We start from the raw sequence: 20431 nt of genomic DNA on the forward strand, positions 1-20431 counted from the left end.
TCCGAGCAGTCTTCGACTGGTACATGCCTTCTAACTTTGTCCAGAGAGCATAGGCATCAGTCTCCTGGGCGACATGGTGGAAGACACTGTGATCAATCCATTGTCTGATCTGGCCAATGGTCTTTCGGTTCTTCCGCTTCCAGTCTTCATTTTTTTTCGTTGGTGGTTTAACTCCATTAAGCTCAATGGGGTCAAACAAATCTCGGCAATACAAGACATCTTCCATTCTGGGCTTCCAAATGGCATAATTGGAAGCATTTAACTTTATCATGGAGCCTGAAGTCGACATTGATTCCTCCATCATGCAAAAATGATCTTTGGCTGAAAAACAAGTTTTGCTGTGGAGTCCGGACTGGTCAAATTAGCCGGAAAAACACTTCGAATTGTCAAAAGAAAGACGGAAAATTTTTGAAAGCTTATTTGCAAAATCTGACCGTACGGATGTATCAGAAATATTCCAAATAGTTTGAAAACACTATTGGCTCACCCAAATCGGACCTCAAATGGGTTAGAAAAAGCCAAAACAATTTTAACGGTTCAGATCGGCAGAGTCTGGTGCGCCTGAGAAGCACCAGATTATTCCTCCGGTTCTGCTGACGTCAGCGGCTCGGTCAACGCTCTGACTCGGCTTGGTCAACTCGGCTCCGGCTCGGGCGGCTTGGTGCGCGCGCGTGCGGCGCGTGAACTCACGCGTCTTCTTCCTCTGAAAGCGTGTGCGGCGCGTGGTCATGCGTGGGAACGGCGTCACAGGCGCGTGTGGCGCGTGAGAGGCCTTCCGATCTCTGTTTTTAACGCGGTTTTCACCTTTGTGCTCGTCTCGTCGAGTACTTCAATGTGGTGTGATCAAAAGTAGATTTCTACCACTTTGATTTCTGGATAAGTTTTTGGAACAACACTCTGTTTTTCCGAAAAACGTACAACACCGGCTCTGATACCACTTGTTAGGATCAAACACACCCAGAAAAAATTATCTCACACACACAGAGAACACAATATTTACGTGGTTCGGCCCAATGCCTACATCCACGGACAGAAATGAGAATTTTCACTAAAATGGAGCAAAATACAAATACAGAGGAGGAGATGAAACTCACTCAACTCACAGCTCTCACTCTCCAATTTCTGATATAAAACATCCTCTCCCTCCCGTCTCTATTTATACATAGAAGGAGTAGGTGGGAGAGCCTTCCCACGTTTTTCATGCATGTGGGTTGGTGGTTGCCAAGCTTGACTTGGTTGGTTGCCTTCCCACGTTTTTCATGCATGTGGGTTGGTGGCTGCCAAGCTTGACTTGGTTGGTTGCCTTCCCACGTTTTTCATGCATGTGGGTTGGAACAACAGAAAGATGGAAAGCCTTTGTGGATATGCACCAAATTAGGAAGCTTAATCGTCCAATGGATAAGAATGCTTCTTTCGATCTTATTGATTTGTTTTAAATTTAATTGTCTATTGATGTCACACATTTCCTCTTATTCCTTCCTATAACCAGGAAAACCATGATGTATTGATCAAGTGCCTCAAGGAAGACAAGAGGTTTGACAAGAGCATACCTGTTGCTGCCTGCAATGTGTACAAAGCACTTCTCCAATGGAGATCTTTTGAAGCAGAGAAGACAAATATATTCGATAGGATTATCCACACAATCCGATCATCTATAGAGGTAGCATTCCCAACCATCTTAGAAGTACCAGAAATGCCATTATGACCTCTGGTCCATGTGGCCATAAAAACAGTAGTTTGTTTGACCAGTGAACTAATTTGCTGCATTATGCTATTGCAGAGTCAGGATAACATTAAGGATCTGGCATATTGGCTCTCAACAACTTCTAGCCTTTTGTTTCTTCTACGAAATACAATCAAGGCAAGCAATGCACCTAATGCGGCTTCACATCGAAATCGAACCTCACCCACAACCTTGTTTGGTAGAATGGCACAAGTAAGCTCTTCCAAGTATAACTTTTGTTGCCACAAACACCATTTGAAGATTTATAATGTTAACATAAAACATCAGGGTCTCCGTTCATCGTCAATGGGCATGGGAATTTCCAGTGGGTACAGTGGAATGGAGGGAAACACAGCGGCACAATCAAAAATAGAGGCTAAATACCCCGCCCTACTATTTAAGCAACATCTGACTGCATGTGTTGAGAAAATATATGGTATGATCCGTGATAGCATAAAGAAAGAGATTAGTCCATTCTTGAACTTGTGCATTCAGGTAAGAATCTTATATATAGGTAAAATTCCACAGTTCACAATTTCTCTCCAATTTTTGATAAATCCTGAAATAACATTAACAGGCACCAAGAATGACAAGAGCCAGGGCAATCAGAAGTTCATCTAAAAATATCCATTCAAGTATAGTTGCAAAACAACAGGCATCAAGCATACACTGGCAAAGTATTGTCAACAACTTGGATCATACCTTGAGCATCCTATCAGAAAATCATGTGAGAAGAAATCTTCTAGCATATCATTCCTGATTTTATGTTTGAAGCCAGATATTTGATGCTAACTACTGTCTCTTCAGGTCCCCTGCATAATCACAAGGAAAATCTTTGGTCAGGTATTTTCATTCATAAATGTCCAGCTTTTTAACAGGTATGCAACTCCTGCTCACTCAACTCCTACTACTCAAATATAATCAGATTCTAGAAAGAAATAGATTCACTCTAAAAAGTAAGCATAGCATCCAAATTCAACATCCTACAATTTTGCAGTTTATTGCTTCGGCGTGAGTGCTGTTCATTCAGCAATGGAGAATATGTAAAGGCTGGTTTGCATGAACTGGAACAGTGGTGCAATAAAGCAACAGATCAGGTAAAAGGGTTATACACACGAAACCTTTTTGCAAACTAATGCATGAGGTTCAAGATGATGAAAAATAAGAAAAATATACACTTCAATTATCTTATGTGCAGTTTGCTGGATCATCATGGGATGAACTCCAACATATAAGGCAAGCTGTAGGATTTCTGGTAAGATGTTCTCAACCCTGATCAATCAGCCGACAAACTTGAGTAAGGATTAATAATTAACAAGAACATGCTTCAACCATGCAGGTTTTGCATCAAAAGCCTCAAAAATCACTGGACGAGATCACAAATGAACTCTGCCTGGTAACTCAATCAATCTACTCAAAGTAGTCAAACAAAACCCGAACAGCATCTAATTTCATTGCAAAAGGCCACTTAAAACTGGTTTTCTTTTTTGGGTTTTATTGATTCTCTCTGGGGTTGAGTTTTTGTTTTCCCGGTTGTTGGACAGGGTGTATTCTTTAGCATCAGCTTGATGTTCTCATTTTAATAAATTTGTTCCTTATTTATCCAAAAATAATAATTTATAGTGAACCCTGAATTATGTTTTTTCTGTACTAGATGTTGAGCATTCCACAAATATATCGCATTGGAACTATGTTTTGGGATGACAAATACGGAACCCAAGGATTCTCTTTAGAGGTAAGTATTTTATGTAGTTTGCATTATTGTTATAAATACACAGAAACAGATCAAATACATTCTTCCCATGCATGGTTTACAAGGGCTTAAATCTCAGCTCAGTTCTTTAATCGTGAAGTAACCTGTGTGTGGGTAGTGCATAAAAACAAATTTCGTACTTTACTTACATCCCCTCTCTCCCTTTTTGTTCACTTCAGTGGCAATTCCCTCTGTAGGGTTTCCAGAACTGAATCTTTTTCTTTAGGGAGGACTTTTTCCGTTGGCAGAGTAGAATTGCAATCTCTCATCATCAATTTGCAAGTGATAACACTTTTTCTATTTGGGGAATGGAAATATATTCTCACTCCTTTGTCTATGAGTGCTGTGGCTGCTATAAATATGAACAATGTAAAATAGTGAGGTTGGCAGATGCTTAAGGTAATTCCATTGGTGTTTAGCAACTTGGCAATAAGTTTTTGCCTGCCCTTGGGGCGGTAATTTCGAGGCCACCAATTTTTGGTACCATGGTGGAGAAACTTGGTAAGAGGCTATATGGTTGGAAGTAAAGCTTGATTTCCAAGGGAAGTATAATCACTTCAATCCAGTTGCTTGTTTAACATTCCCACCTTTCACTCTTTAGGATACCAATGAGTGTTGCTCACAAAGCAGAAACCTTCGGAGAGATTTGACGGATCTTCTGAGGGCAAGAAGGACCAGCTATTTGAATTGGAGAGCTTGTCATTTAATAATCGCTCATTGGAACAAATGGTTAAGTTGAGTCAGCCCACCACAATATCTAATGATTTTTTCTTGGAGAAGAAGGGGGTAGCGTTGAGATGTAGAGAGTAGCCATAGGTCTTGGAAAGTGATTGATCCTTAAACTGATAATGGGCTGAATAAATGCTCATATCTTTGAAGAAAAATGCATGAAATAAATTATGTAAAGGGCAGTGACCTTTTTGCCTTCTTTGTTTGGCTTCACTAATAAAGGAGTATAAAAGTGTTCATTTTATGCTAACCAAAGACCATCTCAGCTTTGGTGCACAACAATTCTAAGGCCTCCTTTTGGGGTGGCTAAAAATTTAGATATTTCTTGTCTAGGGATGGTGGAGACATAGGAGTGTGGCATCTTTAGAGATAACGGATGGTCAAGAAATGCCAATAAAGTAAAAATCTTAATCGCACTTGAAGGCCCTTAGAAGGAAGTCCTCTTTGGGAGGGAACTATCTATTGAGGAAGGGAATTATTGAATTATTATAGGTAAGGCAAAGAATAAAGAATTGGGTTCTTGCCACTTTGATCAATCGATTAAGCAAATTTGGGATGCTCTTTTTGCTATCATATGGATGCTTACTTCTCTTTCTCTTAGATGATACATTAAGCAATGTAGAGGCACAATTCTTGTCTAGAAGGAGCTATGTCACTTAAGTGTCTTAGGAGTCATCAACAACCCCCTCAAGTTATTCTCTCTGCTTGTTCATTTTACTATCGTGGTTGGATGTCTTCTACACTTTTGCTCAACCAATTAAAAAAGAAAATAATAACAATAATAATCCTCTTTAACATTGTACTTTAGATATTTGAATCTCCACGAATAACAAAGTTTCATGCAGGTATGGAATACTACAAAATTCGTGTTTAAACCTAATTTAGTTGTTTAATAAGTACTAATTGTTTCCTTGTCCTATTTTAGTATTTGCAAAGGTTAATTTGTAATGAAATGCTTATAAAAGAGACTGACTTATATATATCAAAAAGAAATACATAAATACATATATATGTAACATAATTGTATCTCAGTTGAGTTAGACATTCAGAAATGTTATCTGAGACCTTCTTTGCACTTTGTGGACCACAGGTACTTGGAAAAATGAGGGCACTGATGGCAGAAGATTCAATAATCATGCCAAATAACTCTTTTTTGCTTGATGTGGACTCAAGGTAATCATCACCAAAAAGGAAAAAAAGACATTTACATAAAAATTGCTTAGTAACAGCAACTTTTGCTGATAAATTTGCAAATTTACAGCATACCTTTCTCTATGGAAGAGATATCCCGAACCTTGCTTGATATCAGCATATCCAACGTGGATCCACCACCCCTTCTCCATCAAAGATCAGTTTTTCATTTCCTGTTGCAGCCAACAGATTGAGATTTTACTTTTTTTCTATTCTGATTTTACAAGAGAAAGGAAAATTCCCATATTTTGTTTTTGGTTTTTTGGGTGAGAGGATGAGTAAATGAGTGCTCAGAATGTAATTTTTTAACCTTCTATGTTATTTTTAAATTTTTTTTTTTCGTTCTCACCTTCAGAATACACGATGATTTTTCAATTGTTTTTCATTCAATAGTGCTCTTGGAATTGGGCTGTTGAATTGATTGTTGTATAGAGGACAATAATTATTCAAATTAAATATAAGCGAGAATAATTTTTTTGCTCTTGTACTTCTCTAAGTGCTTTGGATGTGTTTTCATTCAAAATCATTTTTCCCTCTTTTTATATTTTTCTAGTTTTCGCTATAAATGATTAAATGTTGTGGGTATTCAAATACATGTTGCCATGTGGCAAAGCCTTATGGGCACCACATCATATTCAGGAAACTCTCAGTGGCAAGCCAGCCAAGCGCCGCGTCATCTCCACTAGGATTATGAGCCTAGCCTAAGATGGGGCACATATACCACCAAGTATGGTAGCTTGGCCAGCTAACGCACTCGGTGCCTTAGCTCCGAGTCATGGTACCACAACATGAGCTAAAGCATGGGACAATCGAGGTGTGGCATAGGGCATCATTTACTTTACACCGAGTTACGTGGCTTGGAGGCTATAGTTGAGGGATCATTAAGGTTGTTTAGCCCATCCCTCGAGGTGGCTCCACCTGGACAAATATTAGAGAACAAGAGGCTTTGAAAAAACATGTGACTCTCCGAAAATGTATCAAACCTAACATTGTCATACCTACCAATGCAGCTCCCATGAAACAGCCCAAGGCCTAATCATAGGATGCAGAGATAGCTAGATACCTCCATATTATCAAACCAAGGAGAATGAAGGACCTATCTAGAGGTGAAATGGCCCCCTCATTCAACCGGGAACTCCACGAATACGTTGAAGCAAGCCATCCTTAACCACCATCTCCGTCTCCAACAAAAAGAAAGAACTCTCCACTGCCCTCTTCTCTCTCACCAATGGTTGCCTAAGCTCTAAGTGTTAAGTCACCAATTATTTTTTTCTCACGTGAAGACTCATTTTGTTTCCTTTCTCTCTCTCTGCTCGATCGAACAAAAAATTGCATTGTCTTGCTGTCTTTAGTTTTTTAGACGCAATAGTATATTAATGTTTTTAAGTTTTGTTTTACATATAATTTAGCAAGTTTAAATTACTTTTGCAATGTCGTTATTGCCAATATAAGATATTACACTATCTTATACTATAATGGCATTGATGTAACTAACTGAGTAATACCATTCAACCAATTTTTTTCTATACCACTACTTGAGGCCATCTCCAAACCTTATGCTTTACTCAAATTGAGTAGAAGTCTGAGTAAAAAGCTTCATTTGATATAAAGCACTCCAATAGATAAATTCAAATTTTAGTAAAATTTTCAAGTGTCAAGTTTTGAGTGGATGCTAGGAATTGGAGTAAAGAACAATTTGGAAAATTTAGGTAAAAGCACCTGCAAGTCAAGTTTTGATTAGATAGAAATTTGAGTAAAGTAAATGGGTCCCTTGATTTGTGTCAAAAACTTTGTTAGAATGTTACGATTCACAACTTTTGTAAAATTGATACGAATCTATAAGTGAATCTATTTTGGAAGTGAACTTATAGTGAATCGCACAATTCACAATCGATTCATTTTTTACGATTTATGCAATTCTTGAAATTATCGTGTCCGACATATTTTCAACCCTTTTTTTTTCTCCATCTTTTTAGTGAAAATGGTATAATATAACTTCTAATAGCGTTCAAAATAACCAATATATATACATAATTTGTTATTATTTTAATGATCATGGAGTTTTTAATAGGATCCAATCAGATTTAGTTAGACCCAACATGTTTTTAATGTTTCCTCTCATTTTTTTCTGTAAAAAAAAATAATAATATATATTCTAAAGATGTTTAAGATTAAGTAACTTACACCATGAATTATCTATTGCTATTTTATTAAATTAAATATAATTGAATATTAGATAAGTGAGGTCAGTGATACCTTTGTATCTGTGTGACTTTGTACCATCAGCATCACTTTTGATTTCTTTAGCTTTAATACAACGGAGTGAGTGTAATTATGTCAAAATTATGAGACCTACTATTGTAATTTTTTATAAATTTCAAGAAAGCCCATTGTAATTTACCCTAAATATATTGGTCATCATATAAATATCCAATCACCAAATATGAAAATCCACAACCAAGTTACACAATCCATTATCCATCTAAAATATTATATATATAAAAACTAGAATTGATATTGACGTCTCATTTTTAAGATTTTTCCAAAATACCTTATAGTAGTTTTATAGGGTGTTATGTCCTAAATTCAATTTTTAATTTTTTTTTTTTTTCAAATTTCTCAACTTCAGATTTTTCCAAATTTAATCCAAATTCAATCATATAGTTTACGATCTTTTTTTTTTTTTTGAAATAAAATGATCATGTGCACATGCCATCACTTCTAATTATCGTATACTGACTCACATGTATAAGTACATATCTATTTATCTATATTATTAATAAAGGGAATACCTTAGGCCATTTCCAACCATTTACTAAATTCATCACCAAATTTGAATTTGATGGAAAAGGACAGCTTTTTTCTCTCCAATGATTTCATCAAAATGGTAAACATTTATGCTGTGTTTGGTTAAGGGATTTGGAAAAAAAGAAGGGAAAATGTGTGTGAAACTAGGTGAAATATAGGCATGTTTTATTCACATTTCACCTACCTTTTCCATTTCTTTTTCCAAACCTCTCCCCAAATCCCCCAACCAAACACAACATTAGAGATACCCTTAGTTATCCTTCACTTTAATACTAAGCTTCCGTTTTGTCATTTAAAAAAGAAAAGAAAAGAAGCTATTAGACAAATAATTGACATGAGACTCTAACTATGGACAAATAGTATAATGAAAAAAACTCTTTATCACTCAAATCAAATACAATATATATAGTAAATATTCGATTTTATTTTTATTGATTTAAATTATACGTACCACTAGTATATGAAAATATATTTAAACACAGCTATAGACATGCATGATTGTATGTAATTGAAATTGAAGGGAATTGACTTGGGTCCATGAATCCAACATACCGTGGAGAAAGCATAGTAAAACCCTTTCTGGACCGCCAAATTCACGTTTCTGTAAATTGATTAGCTTATACAGTGTTCTCATACTTTGTTTCTACACATGGCAGCGTCAAACTTTCGAACACTTTCTTGTGACTTCCATGCTCTCCAAACAGTATTATGTAACTTTCCCACAATTTTCTTGCCCATTTTAACTCATTCACGTTCGATCAAAGTCTTCCCTTTCTTTTTTGATTCATAATCAAAGTGTTCACTTTCAGTCATTCTATCTTGTACCTGTGTCAGTGTGGTCTAGTAGCTACTAATCCGCTTTTAACTATATTAACATATTAATGTTATTTTTGAAAACCCCCCCCCCCCCCCAAAAAAAAAAAAAAACAGTTCTTATACTTAATCAAACAGAGTGATTAATGTCAGAGAAACTCTATGCAGATATTTAATTAAATTTTATTTTAATGATAATTATACATTAAAATAAAATGATCATAATGAATATCAAAATACACTTTTAATATTATATTCAAATTTTTTCTATACACATTTTTTAAAAATAAAAAATTTCAATACACATCTTGATGAATGAGTACATATTTTTATAAACAAAAAACTTGACTCCAGCCTTCATCACCGACTCGTTCAAAAAAAAAAAAAAAAACTCTCATCACCGACGATTCTTTTATGAACTCCTTGTATATGTATGCTCATTCCTATCCTTATTGTATGGACTACAGTTACGGAACTTTTTCCGGTGACTCCGAGAGTAATTTTTTTTGAGTTTTCATAAAATTATTTTCAGAAAATTCTACTTTCTTATTTTCTGTATTTTTTTGTTTTTATTAAATTTTTTTTATATTTTAAACAATTTTTTTACTTTTTAGACACACTTAGGCCTCGTTTGGGAACATACTAATTTAGTAACTTTTTGGCTATTTGGCTAAAAAGGTAGGTAAAAAAAACTTGTATGTTTGGGATGACTTTTTGGCTAATTACGAAAAGATGTGCAAAAAGTAAAGAGAAAAGAGAATCTTTGACTTTTTGGTATGGGTTGTTAGCTTTTTGGCTAATTTAGTAACTTTTTGGCTAATTGGCTAAAATAGCCTCTTGCCAAACGAGGCCTTAATATAAATACAGCTAAAAAGTAAAAAATTTGTAAATTTTTTTTTTAAAATTCACTAAATACCAAAAATACAAAAAAAAAATAAAAATTTAATATATTTTTTGTATTTTTATGTATTTATTAATTTTTTAAAATATTTTTTTCCAAATTTTTTACTTTTTAGATACATGTAACTAAGGCGCATCTAAAAAAATAAAAAAAATATTTAAAATTTTAAAAATATTCACTAAAAATAAAAGATTACGAAAATCAAAAAACTCAATTTTCAAAAAACTTAATTCAGAAAACTCAAACCAAACACACTGATTATTTTTCACGATTTTCATTGGGCAAATCAATGCCAAGACTTTTTATTTTTTTTCAGAAATCAACTGTCTAAATTATTATTTTTATTCGAAAAACATTTTCCGAATTGAAAAAAATAGTACATTCGAAAATCAAGTTTTGAAATTTTAGAAAATTTTCAAAAGTTAACAATCGAAAAAAATTAATTCTATTCGAAAAACCAATACCGAATTATCAAAACTTAATTCTCTGGCTCTTTTTGCTTTGCTGATTTTTTTTTTTTTTATTGTGGCTGGGAACAATTGGATCAAAGGAATTGGTGTTTAAGTATGAAACAACCGATTCTTGTTTGACTTTGTGCGAGTTAGGACTTGAATTGGACGGAATTGAGCTCGTCTCCAACAATTTATCGGCGGCGGAAGCGAAGAAAACCTAGATGCTTGTTCGAGTAGGGCGGTGTTGGAGGGGAATGTGAGAGTGCAATTGACACGGCGATGATTACTCCAAACATCACCGGGAAGTGTCGCCAGAATTTTGTTGGTTTCCGGCAAGTGTAAAAGATCCATGGCTTGGTTCACCAGAAGCTATAGAAGAGCAGTGAAGGAACTACCAGTTTCTAGTGGTTGTGTGGGTGTGTTTCGGTGGAAATATTTGAGTTAAGGGTTTTAATTAAAATACGTAGTAGGTAGAATAAGATAAATAATATCTAATCAAATTTATAAGTGTGTGTATTGAGATTTGATGTGCACTGAAGTAAATAAATGTATGGAAATAAAATTTCCCTTAGCACTCGTTTGGGAAGAAGGGTTGGGTTGGATTGGGTTTGAGACTATTTTAGCCATAAAATGATAAAATAAACTTTTTATTTCAATAAGATAAAATATCACATCTAACTTATAATTATTTGATTTTTTCTTTCACAAAAGTCAAAAAATTTATTCCAAACAAGACTTTTTAGTCTCAAGTTAAAATAGTAAAAAAAAATCAACCTATTTCCCAAACGAATGTTGGTGAAAAAGTTTGATTTAGGAAGAGTTTGGAAACACGTGTTTTTAGTGGCAGTTTGGTATTTTCACTAGAATATTTTGGAATGCTTTTTATTTTTTTTTATTATTTTTTTAATTTGGACGAATTACGCTACCGGTCTATGTAGTTTCAAACTTGTGTCACTTTGATACTTGACATTTTAATTGTGATACATTCAATTATGAATTTTAAATCTTGTTTCAAATAAGGACAATTGAAGACACCATTGCTCCATTTCAAGAACAAAGTCATCAACTTGATAAAATATAAATTAGTTTGAAAAAAATAAATGTCAAAGAAATATTTTTGAATTTTTAAAAATTATTTTTACCTACCAAAGATAAAATTATATAAAAATAACAAATCTTTTATATTTTTAGTTTTTTACCAGATTAATTTTTAGTGTGTGTTTGGATGATGATTATGTAATGGGTGATTATTTTTGTTGATATTTTCGGATGATTACCATGTAATAGATGATTGTATTTGTTTTTAATAGATATTTTTGGATAGTTATCATGCAATAGATGGTTATTGGGATTTTAATATCTAATCGATATGTTTAATATATAAAATATTGTTAGTTTTGGATTTAGCCTCCGTTTGGGAAGTGGGTTGGCTTTTTGGCTATTTTAGCCTGGGCTAAAAAGCTTGGTTTGGGAAGGGCTTTTTGGCTTTTTGGCTTTTTTGACTTTTTTTGTGAGAGAAGAATGTAATGATTATAAGTTGGATGTGATGTTTTGTTTGTTATGGCTAAAATAGCCTATTTTATTTTTTGTGGCTAAAATAGCCAAAAAAGCCTGAAAAAGCCCTTGCCAAACACATTAATAAATTAGTTTGATAATGACATCAAAGTTGTCGTCATGTTTAACTTTTAAAAAAATAGAAACTAATTTAACGAAAATAAATATTATTTTAAAATTTTTATTTTTACCCTCTCAAAAGATAAAATTTTATAAAAATCATGTGTTTTAATTTTTTTTCACCAATTTAATTTTTAGTTTCATAGAAAAAAATTTGAAAAAAAATTATGAAAACCAAATCAAACAAAACTTATAACAAAAAAAGTTCTAGCATTATTCATTAAAAAAAATATCATTCACCTTGTTTGGTTCCAATTTTTTAACTCAAATTTTCTAAACAATGGGTTTTTTATTGTTCGTATTTTCTTTGTTTTTAATGAATTTGTCTAATATTTAAGCAATTTTTTTATTTTATTTTAAATGTATCTAACCTAGATATAAATAAAAAAATAAAATATTTGTAAAAACAAATGTTTCAAAAATCAATAAATACACAAGAATACCAAAATGTATTGAGTTTTTGTATTTTTGGTATTCAGTAATGTTTTAAAGATTTGTTCTACAAATATTATGTTTTTTAGGTGTATTTATGTTAAGTATATCTAAAAACTAAAAAATTTCGTAAAATATTAAAAAAAATTCAGTAAAAATAAAAATATACAAGAAAATAAAAAACTCAATTTTCTAAAAAGGGAGTTCGAAATAACCAATTAAGATAATTGCATTTTAAACAACATACAAGTTAACCAATTTAAAATAAGTTGTATAACGAATTTGACATTGAAATAGACAATTTGCAAACAAAACATTTTTTATTGTCATTGTTTGGAATAAAATTCAAAATTCAGGGTCAAATTATATCACAATTGAAAAGTCATGGACTAAAATGACACAAGTTCCAAACTACAGAGATGGTTAGTATCATTTGCGTTTTTATTTTTTACAAAAAGATATGAAAATGTTTAATTTTTTATATATTTTTTGACTTTTAAATATTTTAATGATTTTTTCTTTTTAGACTATTTTGATGAGTTGCCAAACTAATCTATCCAACCTAATTTTTATTAAAATCTTTCTAAAAATTTCTTTTTTTATCTCAATTTTTTTTTTTCCAATGAAACAATAAGTAAAAATATCATCACACTCCTCAATCTTTTTAAATTTTGATCAAACTCAAAATTGGTGAAGGATCCAATAAATTTTTAATTAGATAAAAAAATTATGTCTTCCTTAATTTGATAATTATTTAATGAAATAATTGAAAATAATTTTTAAATACTCTTTTATTAATCAACCATTAAGTCAATTAATAGTTTTTAAGGAAGTTAGTAGTATATATTTCGATTGACAATTCTGCAATTTCATTGTTGTATAATAGAATGATTGGGAATTTTTTTTTTTTTAACAATTCTGTTAAATAACAAATTCTGACAATAAGGTATTCGTAATTTTTAAAAATATACGAGACAATTTTTATTTTAAACAAATCTTAATGAGTGTATAAAAAATTCCATGTTTTGCCCTTATAACAAATTAAGCGCTAAATTTTTAATATTTTCAAACAAAAAGCCCTAAGTTTTAAAGGCTATATCAATTTAATAGATCCGTGCATTTTTGTTAAATTATCTTATAAAATAAATAAAAGCACAAGTGGCACTATCTCGGTGACCTTATAACAAATTAAGCTCTAAAATTTTAATATTTTCAAACAAACCCCTAAGTTTTTAAGGCTATATTAATTTAGTACATATGTCCATTTTTTGTTAAATTATCTAATAATGTGCTTAGCACAACTTTTTTTTGCAAGTTTACATCATATTTGTAATAAGATAGATAAATTAGACGGTAGGAATGGTAAATACGGCAACAGTAATAAGTTATATGATAGTGGAAGATAAATAAGATAAATAAGGGTTATGGTAGATTAAAGTAAAACTTTTGTTTCAATAAATTGGATATGTATGACATTGACATTAACATTGACATTGAGAGAAAAGTTTAGATATATATATATATATATATTTTTGGGGCAAATTAAAGAATGTTACTAGCGTTGAAATAGAATTACGAGGGCTTTTATAGTGACTTCATCATAATTTTGGAGAAGATCATAAGTTAGCAGTATCAATTTAGCCTCCGTTTGGGAAGTGGGTTGACTTTTTGGCTTTTTGATTTTTTTGGCTATTTTAGCCTGGGCTAAAAAGTTTGGTTTGGGAAGGGCTTTTTGACTTTTTGGCTTTTTTGACTTTTTTTGTGAGAGAAGAATGTAATGATTATGGGTTGGATGTGATGTTTTGTTTGTTATAGCTAAAATAGCCTATTTTGTTTTTTGTGGCTAAAATAGCCAAAAAAACTTAAAAACCATCTTGCCAAACAGAGGCTTAGCGGTATGGTCCAGAACAAGCCTCTATCGATCTATGGAGTTTGGAGCTACTTCAAAACATCAATTTAAAATAAAATCTTTAGTTTTGACGTTAAACCAAGATCATCAAGCAATTCAGTTTGAGAATTGGTCGGATAGAGCAAAAAGTGGAGTCTTGGTTTGAAGAAGTTGCGCCATTCTTCAGAGAAGCTCACTCAAAACTAGAGTTAGAAATGTTAGAATTATGGTTTTATAAGGTTTATTTTGGACTAATTTTGAACTCAAATTTGAGTGGGTCTCACACGTCTTTTGGGGTTGGTTCAAAGAGGTGACGTATTTCTTGTTGCATGGCAAGTCACACAGTGAAGACGGTTTGTCAAAACTATTTATCAATAAATGGGAAGGTGACGTTATTTTCGAATTCATGGAATGAACAATTAAAGAAGTAAAATATGGGTTTCCTTGAAATCGATTGTCTCACATTGAAACTTAGGGGTTGTTTGGGGTGTCCTAAATAGGTGCACTTTTTATCTTTCTGGACTAAAAAATTGAGGAAGAAAATATGAATGTTTAGGTTAACTTTTTGACTTTTTATGAAAAAATGTGTATTAAAAAATTGTATAAATTAGTGTGTAGGAAAAAATTAGGATTGGGAGTTGTGCAGTTGTAATTTTTGACTTTTGGTGAATAGTGATAACTTTTTAATTTTTTGAGTAACTTTTTGACTTTTTGGCAACTTGCCAACACTACTAGAAAATTGACTTTTTGCGTCTATTTTTTTGCGACCGTCTATTTAACCGTAGCAAAAAATATGATAACATTTTTCAAGGTTTTTATTTTCCCTATTTTCTTTTATTTATATTTGCCCTAGTCTGGCACTGGCTCGCTCAAACTCTTCTCTTGACATCGTTCTCTTTCTCTCGCTCGCCCATCGTCGTCTGAAGAACAACGGTATGAATCTCTCTCTCTCCCTCTCTCTATCGATCTGTCAATATCTCTTGATCTCTCTCGCATACTTTCTGTATATACATTTGCTAGGGTTTGGATCGATGCATTCATCTGCCCTTCGCGATTTTTGTTCTTCAATTTCTGTTCTTTGCGATTTCTTCTTATGATCGACGCCTTCAATATTATTTGGAATTCTGTTCCTTGCAATTTCTGTTTTTCGCGATTTCATGTCATTTAGTTTCAATTTCTAGCATAGAATCGCATTCTACTTGGTGTATTGATGGATACACAGCCTTTACCTATTCTACGTCCTTTTGCGCAGGAAATTTTGGTATATTTATTAAATTGTTAAGCTTCAGAATTTCATTATTTCATTTGATTACTCAAACAATTCCTCTTTCTGATCAATTGCATATATTCTTCAGTATGCAGAGTACACTGACTGCTATTATTCTGGAGATGATAAGAGTACTGCCCTAACTGGTAGAAAGGAAATGGTATTTATGGCAAACCTCTGTGCATTTCAGTTTTGGCAACGTGTTTACAAGGTAAAGTAGTTTGTTACACTTGAATTTCTGGAAGATTGTCTTTCTCAATGGAATTCGAAAATTTATTCGTTTGTCTACTTCTTAAAGGATAAGCTCCGTCTTGATCAGCTGAAACAACTTTTACACTTTGATGAGATGAAAGCTGCACTAGTGTTGGCCCCTGAAGAAGAATGGTGTTCTTTCCACAATCTCGTTCAGCCATCACTAAACCATGTCGCAGAAATATGTATGGGTTTAACAATCTCATGTATATGCAACCATGATTTGAGTTTTATCTTATCCACTTTTTGATGAACTGATAGAGCTGTAGCCACCGGAGAGCGATCAATCGATAGAACTGCATGTTTAATTTAGTTGGATTGCCAACTACTTCAGTACTTTTTTTTCGGGGAAATAAACACTATGTTTAGAGGACATATCTCTTGAATTGATTTTCTAATGCCTTCTAAGATAATTGAAACAATAATGTTAGGATAACCATCTTTTCTTACCATAATTTTTGAACCACCTTATGTGTCAACACTATATTGTTTTAATGAGTCTCGCCACTTGTGCTTGTTACCAATGTAGTTTTGGCACATGAGATGGTAACAAAACATGGTAAGAAAATGTGGTCATTATAGCATTATTGTAATTGAAATAGGATAGTGGAATACATTTTTCATTTCTACTTTCCATGTGAACATGGTGTGAGATTGCATAATTGACTGAAAAGTAGGAATAAGGAATTATGAGAAAGAATATCAAAATCTCGTTTTTGGATTTTATTTAATTAATTTGTTTCTAATTTTTTTTTTTAAGGTGAGGAATAACCCTGCAGCATTGCTAGCTTTATGCTGGTATTGGGCTTCTGATGGAGTAGGATCCAAGGTATTGCTTCAATTTGTCTTTTTTTCTGCCTTCTGTCTCACTATGTTTTATTGCATTTTCGCTCCTAAGCTTGTTTGGTTTGGATTTTCAAGATTCACTTTTCAGAAAATTGAAATTTTTTTGTTTTACTTATTTATTTATTTATTTTACTGAACTTTTTTAATATTCTAAGTAATATTTTTAATTTTTAGATACTTCTAACATAAATACACTTAAAAAGTATAATATTTGTGAAAAAAATCTTTAGAAAATTCACTAAATACCAAAAAAAAAAAACAACGAGAATTCAGTATATTTTTTGTATTCTTGTGTATTTATTGATTTTTTAAAATATTTTTTTACAAATATTTTCCTTTTTGGATACATTTAAGTAAGGTACATCTAAAAAAGTAAAAAAAATTGCTTAAAATTTTAACGACATTCACTAAAAACAAAAAAAAACAAAAAACTCAATTTTCTGAAAATTGAATCCAGAAAATTGAAACCAAACACACTAATGTTTTGGTTTTTTTGAATTTGCACAGGATATGGTTGTTCTTCCTTACAAGGATAGCCTATTATTATTTAGTAGGTATTTACAGCAGCTGGTCATGGAATCAATTGGGAAGGAGTTTGATCTGGATGGTAATCGGGTATGTTCTACCATCTCATGTCAACCCTTTTTGTTTGTATGGCATGCTTGAAATATGGTATGCTTGAAATTTAAATGAGGATAAGATTTGATGACTCATATGTCATTATCTATTTAACTGGCGTTAGATTTGTTTACATTGAAGCATTGCCATGTATCTGGTGAGAACTAAAAAAGTGTGAATGTGGACTAAGGTTATTTAATGTAGAACGGCCATTTCCACCCTGGCATTATAGTTTCAACTTGGCAGTGGTTCAGGAAACAGCCAAATGGAGTCATAACGTTGTTTGAGGAAATATTATTCCTTTGATCTATTCTTTGGAGGCATCTTAAATATATTTTGGTTTTTAGGGTGGACTTTCTAACTTTTACTATTGCTATTACCACATCTGGCTAACTAGGTGACATGCATAAATTTTATTACAAGTCTTCTAGCTACTTTGGGCTTCATGTCATTTTCTTTGCTCTGACTATATCTTGATATCTCTTACTAAACCAAATTTGTCTTGTAATAGATTTTTTTCTCCAATTTTTTCCTTACTGGAAAGTAGAAGTTGATATTAGAAATCTGGTTTCTTACCCTCGTACCTTTTCTCATATTCATTCAATTAGAAATTGGACTGCTGGCTATCAATTACCAAGTGTTAAAACAGCATTTGATCCTTGATTTTCAATGTGTGGACATTTTGATGTAGAAGGATTCATGCATCTTTATCCATTCACCCATTTCTATTGCTTAGATATACTGATTTAAGCCACTATTATCCTTTGTTAATCATAGTAGAAGAAACTTTGGTGTTTTTCCTTTGGCTTTTAAATTTTGAGTTTTTGATGAGTTGTTAAACCTTTCTTGTCCTAAGTGGAAACATGCTTTTAATAAAGATGTTTCAGGCCCTCTTTTCACAGTGGTGACGTTGACTTCTTGATCAGTTATGCTAGTCCTTACCTCCCCTGTTTTACCTCAACAGGTGAATCAGGGACTTACCGTCTATGGAAACAAAGGGAGCACAGATCAGCAAGCGTGAGTTTTTGTTATCGTGTAATACTTTTTCATATGTCTGCAGCAGATTTAGACCATGATTAAGCCTTCCATGTCCTTTTCTACAGCTATATCCAACAACTGAGGGAGGGTGTGCACAACTTCTTTGCAACATTCATTGAAGTGCTTCGTGATAGACCCCCTGGCCATGATTGGGAGCTTGAACCAGGTGTCACATGTGGTGACTACCTGTTTGGAATGCTACAGGTTCGTTTTTTGATATCCGTTTTCTAGTGTGATATATTAAGATTGGATATGTGCTCTATGTAAATCAGTATATGCAATGTGATTCATGCAACAAGTGCAGATAATGGCTAAGTGACCACATTTATAATCTTTGATGATACATTATTTGAGAAGGGGAAAAGCTAAAGCCTGACTTTCTGACTAAAGGCTTCACGTTTCATTTGAGATTCTACTCTTATGTGCTAGTAAAATTCTATAGACAAATTTTAGATTAGCCAGATATTTATACATTCTAGCGAAGCTATATACATACCTTGACAGCTGCACATTAGCTTATGTAATTTTAGTTATAGTATGCATTTGAGATTCTACTCTTATGTGCTATATTGACAGGAAGTTCCTTAGCTTTCAGGTTGATAACTTGGAATTTCTGAGGGAAATGAGGATCAACCCAATAAAGGTTGGTTTTTTTAATTTGGCAATAGATTACACTAGTAGTTCTATTATACATATTATAGTTCCCGCAATCCCTCTTGTTTCACTTGTTTTTGTTCTGATAACCAGAATTTTGGTTATATTTTCTAGTCTTTCTTATGTTCATCTGACATAGAATAATTATGTGTGCACTTGCTTACACATGCACATGCGCTCCAAAAATTAACCCCATGAATCTGGAAGAACTTCTGCTCTCACCTTTATAGTGAAATAATTCATCTTTGTTGCTTGTGACATTTTGGTTGGCATCAATTATAGGTTGCTAAAGCATTAGTGGAAGTGTTTGCTGAAATTATTTTGATGAATATGGGTGCAAGGTGTTATGCCAGTTCATTGATAGAGTGAGAAACACCCGAGCAAGAAAATTAATGAGAAGATTGGCCAGTTCTAGATTGTATTTTTTTCATAAAAGAACTTTTTTCAAGTTTTTAGTTGTAATAACTTTTACATGTAGCTCAAATTTTGAGACTCAAATAGAATGTTCAATGAAACTATAATGCTATACTGTCTGAATTCTTGTCATTGTTATTCCTAGAGTGCTTAACGCTACACTTTCATTTATTTATTTTTATTTTTATTTTTAATTTTTTACGACGGTAACAAGATGGTCGCCAAAGATCATGTTAGTGTTTTTCTTTGTTTTTTGCGACGGCAAAATAGCGGTCGCCATAAGTAGTTTAGGTGGTCGCAAATAATTTGCGACCGTTGTTTTGCCGTCGCAAAAAGTATTTGCCACCCCCATATTCGCGACCCCCATTTGCCGTCGCATGGGCCGTCGCAAAAAGTCTTTTGCGACTGTTTTTTATTATTTGCGACGGTTTATAGCGGTCACAAAAAGTGATTTTTTTAGTAGTGCAAGCTTGGCCTTAAAGAGAACTTATGTGTGTATATAAGTTTTAGGTGGCAACACTTGGGTTGGATTCCAAGAGGCATCCCAAGTTTGTAGAAGGGAGGAGTTATGGATAAAGTGAGCCTTGGTTTAAACCACCATACGCACGTGCGTGTCGCCGCTGCTGTTGTTCGACCGGCCAGGTTGTGGGTTGGGTCCTTACATTAATTTTTTAGACTAAATTTATTTGAATTGTTTCCAAAAATTCTTGTTGGAAAATTATTTTTTCTGAATGAAATTAATTCAAAATTTGCACCAAATTTGAATTTAAATTTTCTGTCCAAAAAATTGTGCCTTTTCCAGTCCGAAATTCCCAACAGATTAAACTGTTCTAACAGATTGAAAACTGCCAGCACCAGATAGATTCAATTTTGTTTCAAACAGATTCAAACTGTCACAGTTTGAATTCTACATCTGTTCAAATTGAATTTTGCACATTCAAATTATACCTGTTCGGACAGATCTAAAGGTCGCCTATC

At 32.9% G+C, this 20431-nt stretch overlaps 2 protein-coding genes across 3 annotated transcripts in view; both read left to right on the forward strand.

The window, feature by feature from the left end:
• The window catches only part of LOC114314639 (myosin-12-like), a 46465-nt gene extending 40586 nt beyond the window's left edge, over nt 1-5879 (forward strand). For both annotated transcript variants that reach the window (XM_082916136.1, XM_082916135.1), the window contains 11 exons: nt 1490-1660; nt 1781-1936; nt 2012-2218; nt 2301-2450; nt 2531-2601; nt 2721-2820; nt 2922-2978; nt 3063-3119; nt 3378-3458; nt 5296-5378; nt 5467-5879. In XM_082916136.1, coding sequence (XP_082772262.1) covers nt 1490-1660; nt 1781-1936; nt 2012-2218; nt 2301-2450; nt 2531-2601; nt 2721-2820; nt 2922-2978; nt 3063-3119; nt 3378-3458; nt 5296-5378; nt 5467-5590 — 1257 coding nt within the window. In that variant the 3' untranslated portion in view covers nt 5591-5879. The remainder of the gene's footprint in view (nt 1-1489; nt 1661-1780; nt 1937-2011; nt 2219-2300; nt 2451-2530; nt 2602-2720; nt 2821-2921; nt 2979-3062; nt 3120-3377; nt 3459-5295; nt 5379-5466) is intronic.
• Nucleotides 5880-16561: 10682 nt separating this feature from the next.
• On the forward strand, nt 16562-18631 carry LOC145788974 (glucose-6-phosphate isomerase 1, chloroplastic-like). Its single transcript, XM_082913620.1, has 4 exons — nt 16562-16712; nt 17237-17344; nt 18312-18364; nt 18451-18631. Exons 2-4 carry the CDS (start codon nt 17240-17242, stop codon nt 18614-18616), a joined length of 324 nt encoding a protein of 107 aa, XP_082769746.1. The 5' UTR covers nt 16562-16712; nt 17237-17239; the 3' UTR covers nt 18617-18631.
• Nucleotides 18632-20431: the final 1800 nt, after the last annotated feature.

This window comes from Camellia sinensis, chromosome 2, assembly GCF_055761805.1.
Source record: "Camellia sinensis isolate YWXY chromosome 2, ASM5576180v1, whole genome shotgun sequence".
Lineage (NCBI taxonomy): Eukaryota > Viridiplantae > Streptophyta > Magnoliopsida > Ericales > Theaceae > Camellia > Camellia sinensis.

Coding starts and splice junctions, on each gene's coding strand:
- LOC145788974 (XM_082913620.1), top strand. CDS start 17,240: ATGGTTGTTCTTCCTTACAAGGATAGCCTATTATTATTTAGTAGGTAT. Junction 17,345..18,311: donor TTGATCTGGATGGTAATCGG/GTATGTTCTACC, acceptor TTACCTCAACAG/GTGAATCAGGGACTTACCGT. Junction 18,365..18,450: donor GGGAGCACAGATCAGCAAGC/GTGAGTTTTTGT, acceptor CCTTTTCTACAG/CTATATCCAACAACTGAGGG.